Consider the following 17386-nt stretch of genomic DNA (forward strand, 5'->3'; position numbering starts at 1 on the left):
TGTCCTTTGCTTTCATACATTTCTTTACGAAGTACTTAATCACTGCTTGAATCTCGATTTTTTCCATATTCGAAAAATCACTATGTGGGAACAACAACAGAGCCATGTCATTGCCACAGCTCTCTTCCAAGAGCACTGAAGTGGCATGTGTTTACAGGCAACAGCCCAATGAATATCACATGAACAACTCATTGCAGTAACGCTGACCTCTCTTGGTGATTTCCGAGAACACTTCAAACCACCCTCGCAGATAATACAATGGTAAGACAGAGATTTAGAAACATAGTTTTAAACTTTAATACATTTCCAGGGACAGATGTGGACTCTGACCACAGTTTATTGGTTAGGAACTGCAGTTTAAAACTGAAGAAACTGCAAAAGGATGGGAATTTAAGGACATGGGACCTGGGTAAACTGAAAGAAACAGAGGTTGTAGAGAGTTTAAGAGAGAGCATTAGGGAATGATTGACAAAAATGGTGGAAATAAATACAATAGAAGAAGAATGGGTAGCTTCAAGAGATGAAACAGTGAAGGCAGCAGAGGATCAAGTAGGTAAAAACACAAGGGCTAGTAGAAATCCTTGGGTAACAGAACAGATATTGAATTTAATTGATGAAAGGAGAAAATATAAAACCACAGTAAATGAAGCAGGTGAAAAGGAATACAAACATCTCAAAAATGAGATCGACAGGAAGTGCAAAATGGCTAATCGGGGATGGTTAGAGGACAAATGTAAGGATGTAGAGGTATATATCACTAGGGGTAAGATCGACACTGCCTGCAGGAAAATTAAAGAGATCTTTGGAGAAAAGAAAACTACCTGTATGAATGTCAAGAGCTCAGATGGAAAACCAGTTCTAAGCAAAGAAGGGAAAGCAGAAAGGTGGAAGGAGTATATAGAGCGTCTATACAAGGGTGATGTACTTGAGGGCAACAGTATGGAAATGGAAGAGTACATAGATGAAGATGAAATGGGAGATATGATACTGCATGAAGAATTTGACAGAGCACTGAAAAACCTAAGTCAATGGAAGGCCCTGGGAGCAGACAACATTCCATTAGAGCTACTGATAGCCTTGGAGGGAGCCATCCATGGTGGGCAAGATATATGAGACAGGCAAAATACCCTCAGGCTTCAAGAAGAATACAACAATGCAAGTCCCAAAGAAAGCAGGTGTTGACAGGTGTGAAAATTACCAAACTATCAGTTTAATAAATCTCAGCTGAAAAATATGAATGTGAATACTTTACAGATGAATGGGGAAACTGGTAGACACAAACCTCAGGGAAGATCAGTTTTGATTCTGTAGAAATGTTGGAATGCGTAAGGCAGTACTGGCCCTACGACTTACCTTAGAAGAGAGATTAAGGAAAGGCAAACCTACATTTCTAGCATTTGTAGACTTAAAGAAACCTCTTGGCAGCAATGTCTGGAACACTCTTTTTCAAATTCTGAAGGTGGCAGGGGTCAAATACAGTGAGCAAAAGGCTATTTACAATTTGTACAGAAACCAGATGGCAGTTATAAAAGTCGAGGGGCATGAAAGGGAAGCAGTGGTGGGGAAGGGAGTGAGACAGGGTTGTGGTCTATCCCTGATGTTATTCAATCTGTATACTGAGCAAGCAGTAAAGGAAACAAAAGAAAAATTCAGAGTAGGTATTAAAATCACAGTGAAGAAATAAAAACTTAGAGGTTTGCCGATGACATTGTAATTCTGTCAGAGACAGCAAAGGACCCGGGAGAGCAGTTGAAAGGAATGGAGAGTGTCTTGAAGGAGCATATAAGATGAACATCAACAAAAGCAAAATGACGATAATGGAATGTAGTTGAATTCAATCAGGTGATGCTGAGGAAATTAGATTAGGAAATGAGACACTGAAAGTAGTAAAGGAGTTTTGCTATTTGGGCAGCAAAATAACTGATGGTGGTTGAAGTAGAGAGGATATAAAAAGTAGACTGGCAATGGCAAGGAAAGGGTTTCTGAATAAGAGAAGTTTATTAAGATCGAGTATAGATTTAAGTGTCAGGAAATCTTTTCTGAAAGTATTTGTGTGGAGTGTATCCTTGTATGGAAGTGAAAAGTGGATGATAAATAATTTAGATAAGAGAATAGAAGCTTTTGAAATGTATTGCTACAGAAGAATGCTGAAGATTAGATGGGTAGATCATTAACTGATGAGGAGGTACTAAACAGAACTGGGAAGAAGAGGAATTTGTGGCACAAATTGACTAGACGTAGGGATCGGTCAGTAGGACAAGTTATGAGGCATCAAGGGATCACCAATTTAGTATTGCATGGAAGTGTGGAGGGCAAGAATTGTAGAGGAAGACCTAGGGATTAATACACTATGCAGATTCAAAAGGATGTGGGTTGCAGTAGTTACTCAGAGATAAAGAGGCTTGTGCAGGATAGAGTACCAGGGAGAGCTGCATTAAACTAGTCTCTGGACTGAAGACCACATCAACAACAACATAGAATTAGAAAACAGTGGTTGTCATTTGTTGGGTGTAGAAGGGACCAAACTACGCGGTCATCAGTCAAAACAGTGTTTGTCATTTATTCCTGTAATTTGAATCTTGAAGTTAAAACATTTGGTGATTTAAAATTTGTATTCCTTGGATTATACTCTCATCCTACATCTTAAAACTGAGTTTTTCACTATCTAAATTATCACTGAAACAAGCTGAGTGCCAGAATGAGCCAATAGATGGTAATGATGATCATGAAGCGGAATTATTTTGTCGTATTATTATTTACACACAATAACAAAGTTATTGTCTGGAGCCATTGCATGGGATTCACTAGACTGACCATGTGATTTGACACAGAGCATATCAATATGCATTGAATATAAGACATTTATTTTAAAGCATCGTAGTTTAGTGTAGCTGTCTGAGTCCATACATAAAGACACAGTAGTACCTGAATGAAAACTGGTGGAAGATCTGTCTGATTAAATTTTTGTTTCTTCCCAACTGGCATTTGAATGTGAAAGCCCCTAGTGGAATTAAGATTAACTCTCAGTGGTAAGTTGTGTTCTTCTGCAAGATCTTTCACTAATCCTGCAACAAAACAAAGCATAAATTATCAGCACTAACAAATATCAGAACTACATGTGAAATAGATGTATGTAGCAAAACCCAATACATCTTATTTTCATGTCAGTCCACCCATTGTCATTATTATGTAAGAACAGGCAAAAAAAGTATTTTCAGTGTGAAAAAAAAATGAAAGGAAGAATCCATTTGTAGTTGACTGATTGGGGCTGCGTAAACACATATAGCAGTACAAAAAAATTCATCAGCATTCAAGCACAATACACAGGTATTCCAGTCAACCTGTCTACACTGGAATAAGAGAGGGAAAGATAGGTTGGCTGAGCTTCTTGCAGAAAATGTATGGGGGTGGGGACCATCACAAGAAGCAAGATCCCTGTGTTTACTGGTGTCAGAGAGAGAGAGAGAGAGAGAGAGAGAGAGAGAGAGAGAGAGAGAGAGAGTGGGGGGGGGGGGGGAGGGAGGGAGAGGGAGAGAGAGGGGTACTCTTTTCAGGTTAGAATCAGGATTCAGGCACTCTGTTATGAAGGAAGCTCAGATAATTGAGTGATAAGGTAGAGGAGTTTCTTGTCTAGAAAATTTAGAGAACTCTGAAAAGAGAGACATCCTGTGCCTGTCTGACTATGTAACTACAGGGTTAGGTGAAAGATTCCACTCAAGCACCTTGGTGATTATGGAAAAGGAGGAGTTGTTACATATATTAAGACAGAACATGAAGTACAAAGACACTGAGATAAATAGATTTTGCAATGATCAGCACACAGAAGTGTGTGCTTGTGAATTAATACTGAGAAACACTTCACTTTTAATTGTAACTGTATATAGGTCCCCACTGGGAAATTTTGAACCATTTATGAGGAATTTGGATTCCTTATTATGCTGTCAGCAGCAAGCAGTTAATAGCACGTGGTGACTTCAATGTAGATTTCATACAGGATTCTGTGAGGGAAAAGGGTCTGGAAACTTTATTTGGATCTTTCGATCTCAGTAATTATCTTTCCAACAAGGGTGTATAAAGACAGTAGCACCCTAACTGATGATGTTTTCTTCAGTAAAGTTCAAAGCAAGAAAATAACTGTATACCCAGTAACAAATGCTCTCGATAATCATGATGCACAGTTAGTTGGAATAAATAAGATAGTGCCTTACAGTACTGATACTCCTCGGGGGATATCAGTTAGAATAATTAATGACTCCAGAACAAATATTTTTAAGAACAGTTTACAAGAGATGACCTTGATGTTAATTATAATGAAGCAAATGCTGACGTAAAATTTAATCTATTCCATGATTCATTTATATCATTATTTGAAAATAGTTGTCTGCATAAGCTGATCATAAAGGACATTACAGCCATGTATAAAACCATGGAAAATAGAAATATATCTGTTAGCAAGAACAAATAGAGATCCTGCAGTAGTTACACTCTACAAAAACTACTGAAAATTACTAATAAAAGTTATTAAAATCAAGGAACAAGCACATTACATCAGAAATCAGTAAGTCCAACAATAGATTTTAGTTATATGGAATGTAATGAAACAAGAAACAGGACAACTGGCCACAGAATAGAACAATATCACTAGTGAATGAAATGGAAAGGCTATAAATGATGAATGACAGGTACAACTCTAGATTGCTGCTTTCATTCAACCTGACAGTTGCATTATGACAAGAGGTACCAGAGATAGTGGACATGTATGCTTGAGGTGTGTGAATGAATGTGTTTTCTTTTCTGAAGAATGCTTTGGCCAAAAGCTCAATTTGCAACAGTCTTTTCATTCTGCCTGTCTTCAACTCAACATGTCGACTTTACGTTGGGTAGGAATCTGTTCTTTTCATAATATTGCTGATATTCCAACTTGTGCTTTGCATTGTCTGATTTCATCTTTAAGAAATAAAATCTTCATTTCTCAAAACGTGCTGTAAGAATAATATGTAGTGCTCTCCTTCAGTCATCTTAACAGACATCGGTTTAAGGAGTTAGGCATTCCGACTGTTGCTTCACAGTCAGCAGTGTTCTCCTTGCTGGCATGGACAGACCTGCTCCATGCCAGCAATTCCTACTGTCATCCAGAAATGTAGATATGATGTGATCACTTCAGAGGATCAAAACCAGACATGTAAAAATAAAAATTAACAACTTATATGGGACTATTACTATGTTTACTAAATAAGCAAAGAAGTTAAAAACAAAATGGTTCAACTGTGTTCCGGTGACAAAACTAAATTATTTTTTAAAGGTCATTACTATTATCAGTACTTCACAGCATTGTAATACTGATTATGTAAGTTACCAATAAGGATATTATTTCTATTCAATACTAACATTAACACAGGACACTATGTACCGGAGTTTACAGCCTTTGAAATTAAAATGTGATACAAACTTTGTATTTGCATAATGCATGTATGATGGAAAAATAGATATTTATATATATAAGCGTTGGTATGTTGATAGAGACACTAACAAACACAAACACACACACAAAATTCAAGCTTTAGCAACCAACAGTTGCTTCATCAGGAAAGAGGGAAGGAGAGGGAAAGACAAAAGGATGTGGGTTTTAAGGGAGAGGGTAAGGAGTCATTCCAATCCTGGGAGCGGAAAGACTTACCTTAGGGGGAAAAAGGAACAGGTATACACTTGCACACACACACACATATCCATCCACACATATACAGACACAAGCAGACATATGTCTGTATATGTGCGGATGGATATATATGTGTGTGTGTGTGTGTGTGTGAGTGAGAGCGTGTGTGTGTGTGTGTGTGTGTGTGAGTGAGAGCGTGTGTGTGTGTGTGTGTGTGTGAGTGAGAGTATACCTGTCCCTTTTTCCCCTAAAGGTAAGTCTATCCGCTCCCGGGGTTGGAATGACTCCTTACCCTCTCCCTTAAAACCCACATCCTTTCGTCTTTACCTCTCCTTCCCTCTTTCCTGATAAAGCAACCGTTGGTTGCGAAAGCTTGAATTTTGTGTGTGTGTGTTTGTTAGTGTCTCTATCAACATACAAACACCTTCGTTTGGAGGGTTGCTTCATCAGGAAAGGGGGAAGGAGAGGGAAAGACGAGAGGATGTGGGTTTTAAGGGAGATGGTAAGGAGTCATTCCAATCCCGGGAATGGAAAGACTTACCTTAGGGGGAAAAAGGACAGGTATACACTTGCACACACACACATATCCATCCGCACATACACAGACACAAGCAGACATTTGTAAAGGCAAAGAGATTCGACAGAGATGTCAGTCGAGGCGGAAGTACAGAGGCAAAGATGTTGTTGAATGACAGGTGAGGTAGCGGCGGCAACTTGAAATCAGTGGAGGTTGAGGCCTGGTGGGTAACGGGAGGAGAGGATATACTGAAGGGCAAGTTCCCATCTCCGGAGTTCTGACAGGTTGGTGTTAGTGGGAAGTATCCACATAACCCGGACGGTGTAACACTGTGCCAAGATGTGCTGGCCGTGCACCAAGGCATGTTTAGCCACAGGATGATCCTCATTACCAACAAACACTGTCTGCCTATGTCCATTCATACGAATGGACAGTTTGTTGCTGGTCATTCCCACACAGAAAGCTTCACAGTGTAGGCAGGTCAGTTGGTAAATCACGTGGCTCTGCCTTTAATTGTGTACACCTTCCGGGTTACAGGACTGGAGTAGGTGGTGGTGGGAGGGTGCATGGGACAGGTTTTACACCGGGGGGGTGGTTACAAGGGTAGGAGCCAGAGGGTAGGGAAGGTGGTTTGTGGATTTCATAGGGATGAACCATGAGGTTACGAAGGTTAGGGGGACGGCGGAAAGACACTCTTGGTGGAGTGGGGAGGATTTCATGAAGGATGGATCTCATTTCAGGGTAGGATTTGAGGAAGTCGTATCCCTGCTGGAGAGCCACATTCAGAGTCTGATCCAGTCCCAGAAAGTATCCTGTCACAAGTGGGGCACTTTTGTGGTTCTTCTGTGGGAGGTTCTGGGTTTGAGGGGATGAGGAAGTGGTTCTGGTTATTTGCTTCTGTACCAGGTCAGGAGGGTGGTTGCGGGATGCGAAAGCTGTTTTCAGGTTGTTGGTGTAATGGTTCAGGGATTCCGGACTGGAGCAGATTCATTTTCCACGAAGACCTTGGCTGTAGGGAAGAGACCGTTTGATGTGCAATGGGTGGCGGCTGTCATAATGTAGGTACTGTTCGTTGTTGGTGGGTTTGATGTGGATGGATGTGTGAAGCTGGCCACTGGACAGATGGAGGCCAACGTCAAGGAAAGTGGCATGGGATTTGGAGTAGGACCAGGTGAATCTGATGGAACTAAAGGAGTTGAGGTTGGAGAGGAAACTCTGGAGTTCTTCTTCACTGTGAGTCCAGATCCTCACCTGTCATTCAACAACATCTTTGCCTCTGTACTTCCGCCTCGACTGACATCTCTGCCCAAACTCTTTGCCATTACAAATGTCTGCTTGTGTCTGTGAATGTGCAGATGGATATGTGTGTGTGTGCGAGTGTATACCTGTCCTTTTTTCCTCCTAAGGTAAGTCTTTCCGCTCCCAGGATTGGAATGACTCCTTACCCTCTCCCTTAAAACCCACATCCTCTCGCCTTTCCCTCTCCTTCCCTCTTTCCTGATGAATATATACAAAGATGATGTGACTTACCATATGCAAGCGCTGGCAGGTCGATAGACACACAAACAAACACAATCATACACACAAAATTCTAGCTTTCGCAACCAACGGTTGCTTCATCAGGAAAGAGGGAAGGAGAGGGAAAGACGAAAGGATGTGGGTTTTAAGGGAGAGGGTAAGGAGTCATTCCAATCCCGGGGGCGGAAACACTTACCTTAGGGGGAAAAAAGGACAGGTATACACTCGCACACACACCCATATCCAACCACACATACACAGACACAAGCAGATATTTGTAAAGGCAAAGAGATTCGGCAGAGATGTCAGTCGAGGCAGAACTACAGAGGCAAAGATGTTGTTGAAAGACAGGGAGGTATGAGCGGCGGCAGCTTGAAATTAGCGGAGGTTGAGGCCTGGCGGATAACGAGAAGAGAGGATATGCTGAAGGTGAAGTTCCCATCTCTGGAGTTCTGACAGGTTGGTGTTAGTGGGAAGTATCCAGATAACCCAGACGGTGTAACACTGTGCCAAGATGTGCTGGCCGTGCACCAAGGCATGTTTAGCCACAGGGTGATCCTCATTACCAACAAACACTGTCTGCCTGTGTCCATTCATGCAAATGGACAGTTTGTTGCTGGTCATTCCCACATAGAAAGCTTCACAGTGTAGGCAGGTCAGTTGGTAAATCACATGGGTGCTTTCACACGTGGCTCTGCCTTTGATCGTGTACACCTTCTGGGTTACAGGACTGGAGTAGGTGGTGGTGGGAGGGTGCATGGGACAGGTTTTACACCGGGGGGGGGGGGGGGGGGTGGTTACAAGGGTAGGAGCCAGAGGGTAGGGAAGGTGGTTTGGGGATTTCATAGGGATGAACTAACAGGTTACGAAGGTTAGGTGGACGGCGGAAAGACACTCTTGGTGGAGTGGGGAGGATTTCATGAAGGATGGATCTCATTTCAGGGTAGGATTTGAGGAAGTTGTATCCCTGCTGGAGAGCCACATTCAGAGTCTGATCCAGTCCCGGAAAGTATCCTGTCACAAGTGGGGCACTTTTGTGGTTCTTCTGTGGGAGGTTCTGGGTTTGAGGGGATGAGGAAGTGGCTCTGGTTATTTGCTTCTGTACCAAGTCGGGAGGGTAGTTGCGGGATGTGAAAGCTGTTTTCAGGTTGTTGGTGTAATGGTTCAGGGATTCCGGACTGGAGTAGATTCGTTTGCCACGAAGACCTTGGCTGTAGGGAAGGGACCGTTTGATGTGGAATGAGTGGCAGCTGTCATAATGGAGGTACTGTTGCTTGTTGGTGGGTTTGATGTGGACGGACGTGTGAAGCTGGCCATTGGACAGATGGAGGTCAACGTCAAGGAAAGTGGCGTGGGATTTGGAGTAGGACCAGGTGAATCTGATGGAACCAAAGGAGTTGAGGTTGGAGAGGAAATTCTGGAGTTCTTCTTCACTGTGAGTCCAGATCCTGAAGATTTCATCAATAAATCTGTACCAAACTTTGGGTTGGCAGGCCTGGGTAACCAAGAAGGCTTCCTCTAAGCGACCCATGAATAGGTTGGCGTACGAGGGGGCCATCCTGGTACCCATGGCTGTTCCCTTTAATTGCTGGTATGTCTGGCCTTCAAAAGTGAAGAAGTTGTGGGTCAGGATGAAGCTGGCTAAGGTAATGAGGAAAGAGGTTTTAGGTAGGATGGGAGGTGATCGGCATGAAAGGAAGTGTTCCATCGCAGCAAGGCCCTGGATGTGTGGAATATTTGTGTATAAGGAAGTGGCATCAATGGTTACAAGGATGGTTTCCGGGGGTAAAAGATTGGGTAAGGATTCCAGGCATTCGAGAAAGTGGTTGGTGTCTTTGATGAAGGATGGGAGGCTGCATGTAATGGGTTGAAGGTGTTGATCTACGTATGCAGAGATACATTCTGTGGGGGCTTGGTAACCAGCTACAATGGGGCGGCCGGGATGATTGGGTTTGTGAATTTTAGGAAGAAGGTAGAAGGTAGGGGTGCGGGGTGTCGGTGGGGTCAGGAGGTTGATGGAGTCAGGTGAAAGGTTTTTTAGGGGGCCTAAGGTTCTGAGGATTCCTTGAAGCTCCGCCTGGACATCAGGAATGGGTTTACCTCGGCAAACTTTGTATGTGGTGTTGTCTGAAAGCTGACGCAGTCCCTCAGCCACATACTCCCGACGTTCAAGTACCATGGTCGTGGAACCCTTGTCCACCAGAAGAATGATGATGGATCGGTCAGCCTTCAGATCACGGATAGCTTGGGCTTCAGCAGTGGTGATGTTGGGAGTAGGATTAAGGTTTTTTAAGAAGGATTGAGAGGCAAAGCTGGAAGTCAGAAATTCCTGGAAGGTTTGGAGAGGGTGATTTTGAGGAAGAGGAGGTGGGTCCCGCTGTGACGGAGGACGGAACTGTTCCAGGCAGGGTTCAATTTGGATAGTGTCTTGGGGAGTTGGATCATTAGGAGTAGGATTAGGATCATTGTTCTTCGTGGCAAAGTGATATTTCCAGCAGAGAGTACGAGTGTAGGACAGTAAATCTTTGACGAGGGCTGTTTGGTTGAAACTGGGAGTGGGGCTGAAGGTGAGGCCTTTGGATAGGACAGAGGGTTCGGATTGGGAGAGAGGTTTGGAGGAAAGGTTAACTACTGAATTGGGGTGTTGTGGTTCCAGATTGTGTTGATTGGAATTTTGAGGTTTTGGAGGGAGTGGAGCTGGAAGTGGGAGATTGAGTAGATGGGAGAGACTGGGTTTGTGTGCAATGAGAGGAGGTTGAGGTTTGCTGGAAAGGTTGTGAAGGGTGAGTGAGTTGCCTTTCCGGAGGTGGGAAACCAGGAGATTGGATAGTTTTTTGAGGTGGAGGGTGGCATGCTGTTCTAATTTGCGGCTGGCCTGTAGGAGAATGCTCTGAACAGCCGGAGTGGATGTGGGAGAGGAAAGATTGAGGACTTTTATTAAGGATAGGAGTTGGCGGGTGTGTTCATTGGCTGAGTTGATGTGTAGGTGAAGGATTAGGTGGGTGTGGGCAATGGATTGTTCAGTTTGGAGCTTGTATAGGGACTGATGGAAAGAAGAGTTGCAGCCAGAGATGGGAACTTTAAGTGTGAGGCCTTTGGGGGTAATGCCAAATGTCAGACAAGCCTGAGAAAATAAAATATGGGAGCGTAATCTGGCTAGGGCGAAGACATGTTTGCGGAGGGAATGTAAATAAAACTTAATGGGGTCGTTGCGGGGGTGTTGTGAGGGTGACATGGTATTAGAAGGTGGAAAATGTAACATGAGGCTGAAATGAAAATGAAAATAAAAATGAAAATAAAAATATATGGGGAGAGATAAAGGTGAACTAGAAAGCAACTGGAGATCTGGTGTGAAAAAAGGCGAAAAAGTGTTGGTTAAAGCTGGGCTGTGTTGATCCTGTGCTGAACTTGGGTTGGTAGACAATGATGTGCATAAAGGTTAGGTGGTTGTGTTGCCGCCAAAACACGTTAAAGGGTGGAGAAATTCGGGAAAATTTCGAAAAAACTACGTGTAAATGTATTAAAAGGAGTGGTTTTGTGGTGGCAGATTATGAGAATGAGGGACAGGTATCCACTCGCACACACACACATATCCATCCGCACATATACAGACACAAGCAGACATATGTAAAGGCAAAGAGTTTTGCTGCTTATGTCTGTATATGTGCAGATGGATATGTGTGTGTGTGCGGGTGTATACCTGTCCCTTTTTCCCCCTAAGGTAAGTCTTTCCGCTCCCGGGATTGGAATGACTTCTTACCCTCTCCCTTAAAACCCACATCCTTTTGTCTTTCCCTCTCCTTCCCTCTTTCCTGATGAAGCAACCATTGATATTTGTGTGTGTGTTTATGTTTTTTATTGTGTCTATCTACCAGCACTTTCCCGTTTGGTAAGTCACAGAATCTTTTTTTTTAAAAAAAATCCGTTCTCTGAGTTGTAGGTAGTTCCCACATTAGACTGGAAATTACTACATTATTCACTTCTTCGTAATAGTGGAGGATGTAATTGACAGCACAACTCAACAGTAACTATGTAATGGCTAATACACTGCTGTAGGTTCTACACAGAATTTTATTATTATAACATTGCAGAAAAGTTCTTATAGAATGTAAATTGTTCTAACCCAAGAGCACTATAATTTATTGTTGAACAGTACATATACATGCAAGACAAGGTACAATACAATTTGTGATACACACGTGGCTGCCGGAGCCTTGTGTTTCAGTCTACATAGTCATTAATTCCAACAAGGGGTGCAATCAGCAGGCTGGGCACACAACTGCTGTTGTATTAGCAGCCCAGATGGCCTCTAGTGACTGAATTAAACATAAACTTCGCATGTGAACTATCAAGCAGTGCACACACAAAATTTTCCACACTTGAGTCCAACACCAGGGAAGGAGGTTACAGTGAAGATGGCAGAACAAGCAGTGCTGGCTATGATGGAGGCAGCAGCGGCAGAGGCGTCGGCTGTGACAGAGTGGGTGCTGGGGTCCAGCTGTGGTCCCCAACAGCTGAAGGGGGCGCCCACAGCAGAGGAGACAATTGTGGAAACATCAGTAGGAGCAACAGAGAAGGAAAAGACACTGGCTGCAATTTAGGAGACAACCAGGCAGACGGAGGATGCAGGGGCCTCGGTGGTTCACCCGGTGTGCAGCTGCCCATGGTAGGTCATAGCTGGTCGAAGTGTCACGGCACCTTCCCCTCAGTCCTGCAGATGACACGGAGGCATCAGCAATGTGTACTGCTGGCAGCTATTTTGGCCAGAGGCCAAACTCTCAAGCCCAAAGAGCTGTGCCAGGCTGGAAGCACTGTGGCACCGGTGCCAGCAGACGGCCTGGCATTGGCCAAAGCTGATGTACAGAGTCTGGGGCTGACAACTGTGCAACAACCCCCCCAGACTCTTGTCCCCAACAAGGCTGAACCTACAAGAACTGAGGAACTAGTAAAGAGCTACTTCTGGTATAAAATCCAAAATGTATTTTTTCATCTGAGTCTTAATGTTCAGACTAGTTGTTCTGCTTCCCTGTTCAATTGAGAGTGAAAAGGACACGATTTTTTTAGAAACTTTCAAATTCCTGAGAAATGAACTGGGGGTCATTGTCTGTAACTAATATACATGGAATACCTTCCATTGTTAAAGTTTTTGACAAAGCTGAAATTTTTGCCACCACAGAACTAGACAGACAACGCACCACATATGGAAACCTAGAATAAGCATCAATTACAACAATCCAGTAGAAATTCAAAAACGATCCTGCAAAATCTATATGATTTCATTCCCAAGGCTGCTTCGGATCCAACGACAACAACAAAAAGCATGGGGAGCTGCCTCATGGGTGGCACACTGTGGGCAGGCTGCAACAACTCGCACTATTTCCTCATCTATGTCTGGCCAAAAGACATGCCTTTGTGCTAACACTGTGTGACACACACCAGTGGTTCACATCTAATAAATGCTAACCTCATGCCAAAGGGCAGACAGGACTTCAACCCAGGGAGCTGTGTCTCTGTAGCTAACAGCAGTTCTCTGTCTCAAATAGAAAGATGATCCTGTAATACTAAATAATTTCTGAAAGGATCAGAAGCACATGCCAGAGATTTGTCTGGTCTGGCTGAAAAGTGGTCAAACAAGGAGCTGATTGCAGCTTAGATTTCAACAACTTGAATGCCTGATCACAAGCCAGCAACCAGTGGAAAGGAACATCTTTATGTAATACTGCATGAAGTGGTTTTGCCACAGTAGCAGCATCCAGCATGAATTTGTGGTAGTACACAATTTTACCTAAAATTACCTGTAATCCTTTGATGGAAGGGGGGTGTGGCAATGCAGCAATATCATCAATATGTTGGTGCAATGGTTTAATGCCAGAATGTGACATTTCAAAACCTAAATAAAAAATGGATGGCTGTCTAAATTGCACTTTACCCCTGAATACTGTAAAACAGAAAATAGAGCATGAAGGTTCTGCACATGTTCTTTTGTAGAGGCACCAGACACTACCATGTCATCTAAATACTTGATCAAGCCTGAAACTGATGAATAAGTTTCTCTAAAAAGCACTGAAACAGAGCTGGTGCACTTGCCACACCAAAAGACAAACACTGGTACTGATAATGCACAGATGGGGTTTGGTAACTAGAAGACATTTAGCTTCTTCTAAATATGCCTCGGCCAAGTCATTCTTTGAAAATAATGGCCATTTGACATTTTGCTGACAGCTTGTCAGGATGCAGCAAAGGGTAGGTACCAATGATTGACTGTGCATTAATACGAGGGTGGTTTGAAAAGTTCTCGGAATCACCATGAGAGATCAGCCCTAGCGCAATGAGTTGTTCACGTGATGTTCATTGGACTGTTGCCTGTAAACACGTGCCATGTCACTGCTCTTGAAAGAGACCTGTGGCAGTGACGTGGCTCTGTTGGTGCTCCCGTGTAGTGATTTATGAAGATGGAAAAAAATTGAGATTCGAGCAGTGATTAAGTACTTCGTAAAGAAAGGTGTGAAAGCAAAGGACATTCATGCTGATTTCCAGAATACACTGGGGGCTCTGTTCCTTCATATTCAACTGTTGCCAAGTGGAAAAATGAATTTAAATTTGGTCAGGAGAGCTTAGATGATGGTCCGTGCAATGGTTGGCCAAGATGTGTCACTACTTCAGAAATCATTGTAAAAGTGCACAAAATGGTCATGGAGGATTGAAAGTGCATGAAATTGCTCACACTTGCCAGATGTCATCTGAAAGGGTGTATCACATTTTAACTGAAGAGAGAGGAGGGAGGAGGAGGATATTAGTGTTTAACGTCCCGTCGACAACGAGGTCATTAGAGACGGAGCGCAAGCTCGGGTGAGGGAAGGATGGGGAAGGAAATCGGCCGTGCCCTTTCAAAGGAACCATCCCGGCATTTGCCTGAAGCGATTTAGGGAAATCACGGAAAACCTAAATCAGTATGGCCGGAGACGGGATTGAACCGTCGTCCTCCCGAATGCGAGTCCAGTGTGCTAACCACTGCGCCACCTCGCTCGGTTTAACTGAAGAATTAGAAACGAAAACATTACCTGCAAGATGGGTGCCGTGAATCTGGTTTTGCACACCCGCACACACTTGTCGTGAGCATAGCAAAATTACATGAACTAAGGTATGAGTTGTTGACACACCTGCCTTATTCACCTGATATAGAACCGTCAGACTTCCATCTCTTCCCAAAACTGAAAATTTTTCTTGGAGGACGAAGATTCACTTCAAACAAAGAACTGATAGCCAGAGTTGGCAATTATTTTACAGACCTTAAGGTAACTCATTTTTGAGATGAGATCAAGGCACTGGAACTTCGTTGGACCAAGTGCATTAATCTACAAGAAGACTACATTGAAAAATAAAAAGAAAGTTTCACTGATGTAAGTACTTCTTTTCTATTCTGTTCCAAGAACTTCCAAACCACCCTCATAGATTTTTAAAAATTGTTAAAGCAAGAACAAAAATGATTTATAGAACATAATACTTTATAGAGCCAACATAAAATACAATGAAGAACAGACTGCACATAGCATTGAATACAATGAATGGACAATAGTATTACAGGTCATAGAACAGGCCGAGCACCCATTTGCGATCACTTAAATAATATTGTTTCTTTGGAGGTTCGCCAGAGTGCACCAGGGAGATGACCTAGGTGGCCTCTATAAGAAGGCCTGTGAACTGTATGGATGCACGATCTCTGATATCATGCACATTATGAGTGAAGGTACATCAAAAATCACCACTGCGGTATAATTTACCTGTAGGATTTTTCTGTCACCACTGGTGTTGACCATTCACTGGAAGAAATACATCAAATAACATCAAAGGATTGAAGATGATCTAAGCTGCTTTTACTTGATCCTGTAAAGTTACCAATATGGGCAGACCCAGAAAAAATGGGGCCAGGCAGACTGTTTCATCATAATATGAGCCTGAGGTTTTGTTGCACAACCCTCCTGGAGAAAACAGAGAGGAAAATTAGGCACAGAGAATATCTAACTGTTGATACAGAACTTGCTGAGAAACCAAATGCACTTCATCACTGATGGAGAATTTTAAAAGCATCTAAACCAAACAGATTTTCAATGTAAGCATTGTCCACAACTAGGAATGTTAATGAACGAACCACAGACTTGCAAATAAACTGCTCAAGAATGGGAATCTGTTGTTTGTTATTACTCTCCAGCCTCTGTGACAACTGTAGTCAGAGGGCAGGACTGATATCCACATAAGACGAGAATTCACCAACATTGCTGCTGCACACATGTCCACCTGCATTCTCAATAGTTTGTTGAACTGACACACTTCAGGGTATAACTTGCTTCATGACACCATCACTACTCACACACTGTTCACAGCCATGTTTGTCTCATTCTCATAGTGGTTTGGAAAGGCGTTACATACAGAAGCAGTGTGTGCTTTCCTACATCTACATCTACATCTATACTCCGCAAGCCACCCAACGGTGTGTGGCGGAGGGCACTTTATGTGCCACTGTCATTACCTCCCTTTCCTGTTCCAGTTGCGTATGGTTCGCGGGAAGAACGAGTGTCTGAAAGCCTCCGTGTGCGCTCTAATCTCTCTAATTTTACATTCATGATCTCCTCGGGAGGTATAAGTAAGGGGAAACAATATATTCGATACCTCATCCAGAAATGCACCCTCTCGAAACCTGGCGAGCAAGCTACACCGCGATGCAGAGCGCCTCTCTTGCAGAGTCTGCCACTTGAGTTTATTAAACATCTCCGTAACGCTATCACGGTTACCAAATAACCCTTTGACGAAACGCGCCGCTCTTCTTTGGATCTTCTCTATCTCCTCCGTCAACCCGATCTGGTATGGATCCCACACTGATGAGCAATACTCAAGTATAGGTCGAACGAGTGTTTTGTAAGCCACCACCTTTCTTGATGGACTACATTTTCTAAGCACTCTCCCAATGAATCTCAACCTGGTACCCGCCTTACCAACAATTAATTTTATATGATCATTCCACTTCAAATCGTTCCGCATGCATACTCCCAGATATTTTACAGAAGTAACTGCTACCAGTGTTTGTTCCGCTATCATATAATCGTACAATAAAGGATCCTTCTTTCTATGTATTCGCAATACATTACATTTGTCTATGTTAAGGGACAGTTGCCACTCCCCGCACCAAGTGCCTATCCGCTGCAGATCTTTCTGCATTTCGCTACAATTTTCTAATGCTGCAACTTCTCTGTATACTACAGCATCATCCACAAAAAGCCGCATGGAACTTCCGACACTATCCACTAGGTCATTTATATATATTGTGAAAAGCAATGGTCCCATAACACTCCCCTGTGGCACGCCAGATGTTACTTTAATGTCTGTAGACGTCTCTCCATTGATAACAACATGCTGTGTTCTGTTTGCTAAAAACTCTTCAATCCAGCCACACAGCTGGTCTGATATTCCGTAGGCTGTTACTTTGTTTATCAGGCGACAGTGCGGAACTGTATCGAATGCCTTCCAGAAGTGAAGAAAAATAGCATCTACCTGGGAGCCTGTATCTAATACTTTCCGGGTCTCATGAACAAATAAAGCGAGTTGGGTCTCACACGATCGCTGTTTCCGGAATCCATGTTGATTCCTACATAGTAGATTCTGGGTTTCCATAAACAACATGATACTCAAGCAAAAAACAT

At 43.0% G+C, this 17386-nt stretch overlaps 1 protein-coding gene across 1 annotated transcript in view; it reads right to left on the bottom strand.

Moving 5' to 3' along the window:
* LOC126191820 (mutS protein homolog 4-like) overlaps positions 1–17386 on the bottom strand; it is a 317523-nt gene that overhangs the window by 136881 nt on the left and 163256 nt on the right. Inside the window, exon 10 of the mRNA XM_049932555.1 lies at positions 2926–3065. Coding sequence (XP_049788512.1) covers positions 2926–3065 — 140 coding nt within the window. The remainder of the gene's footprint in view (positions 1–2925; positions 3066–17386) is intronic.

Source organism: Schistocerca nitens, chromosome 1 (assembly GCF_023898315.1).
Source record: "Schistocerca nitens isolate TAMUIC-IGC-003100 chromosome 1, iqSchNite1.1, whole genome shotgun sequence".
Lineage (NCBI taxonomy): Eukaryota > Metazoa > Arthropoda > Insecta > Orthoptera > Acrididae > Schistocerca > Schistocerca nitens.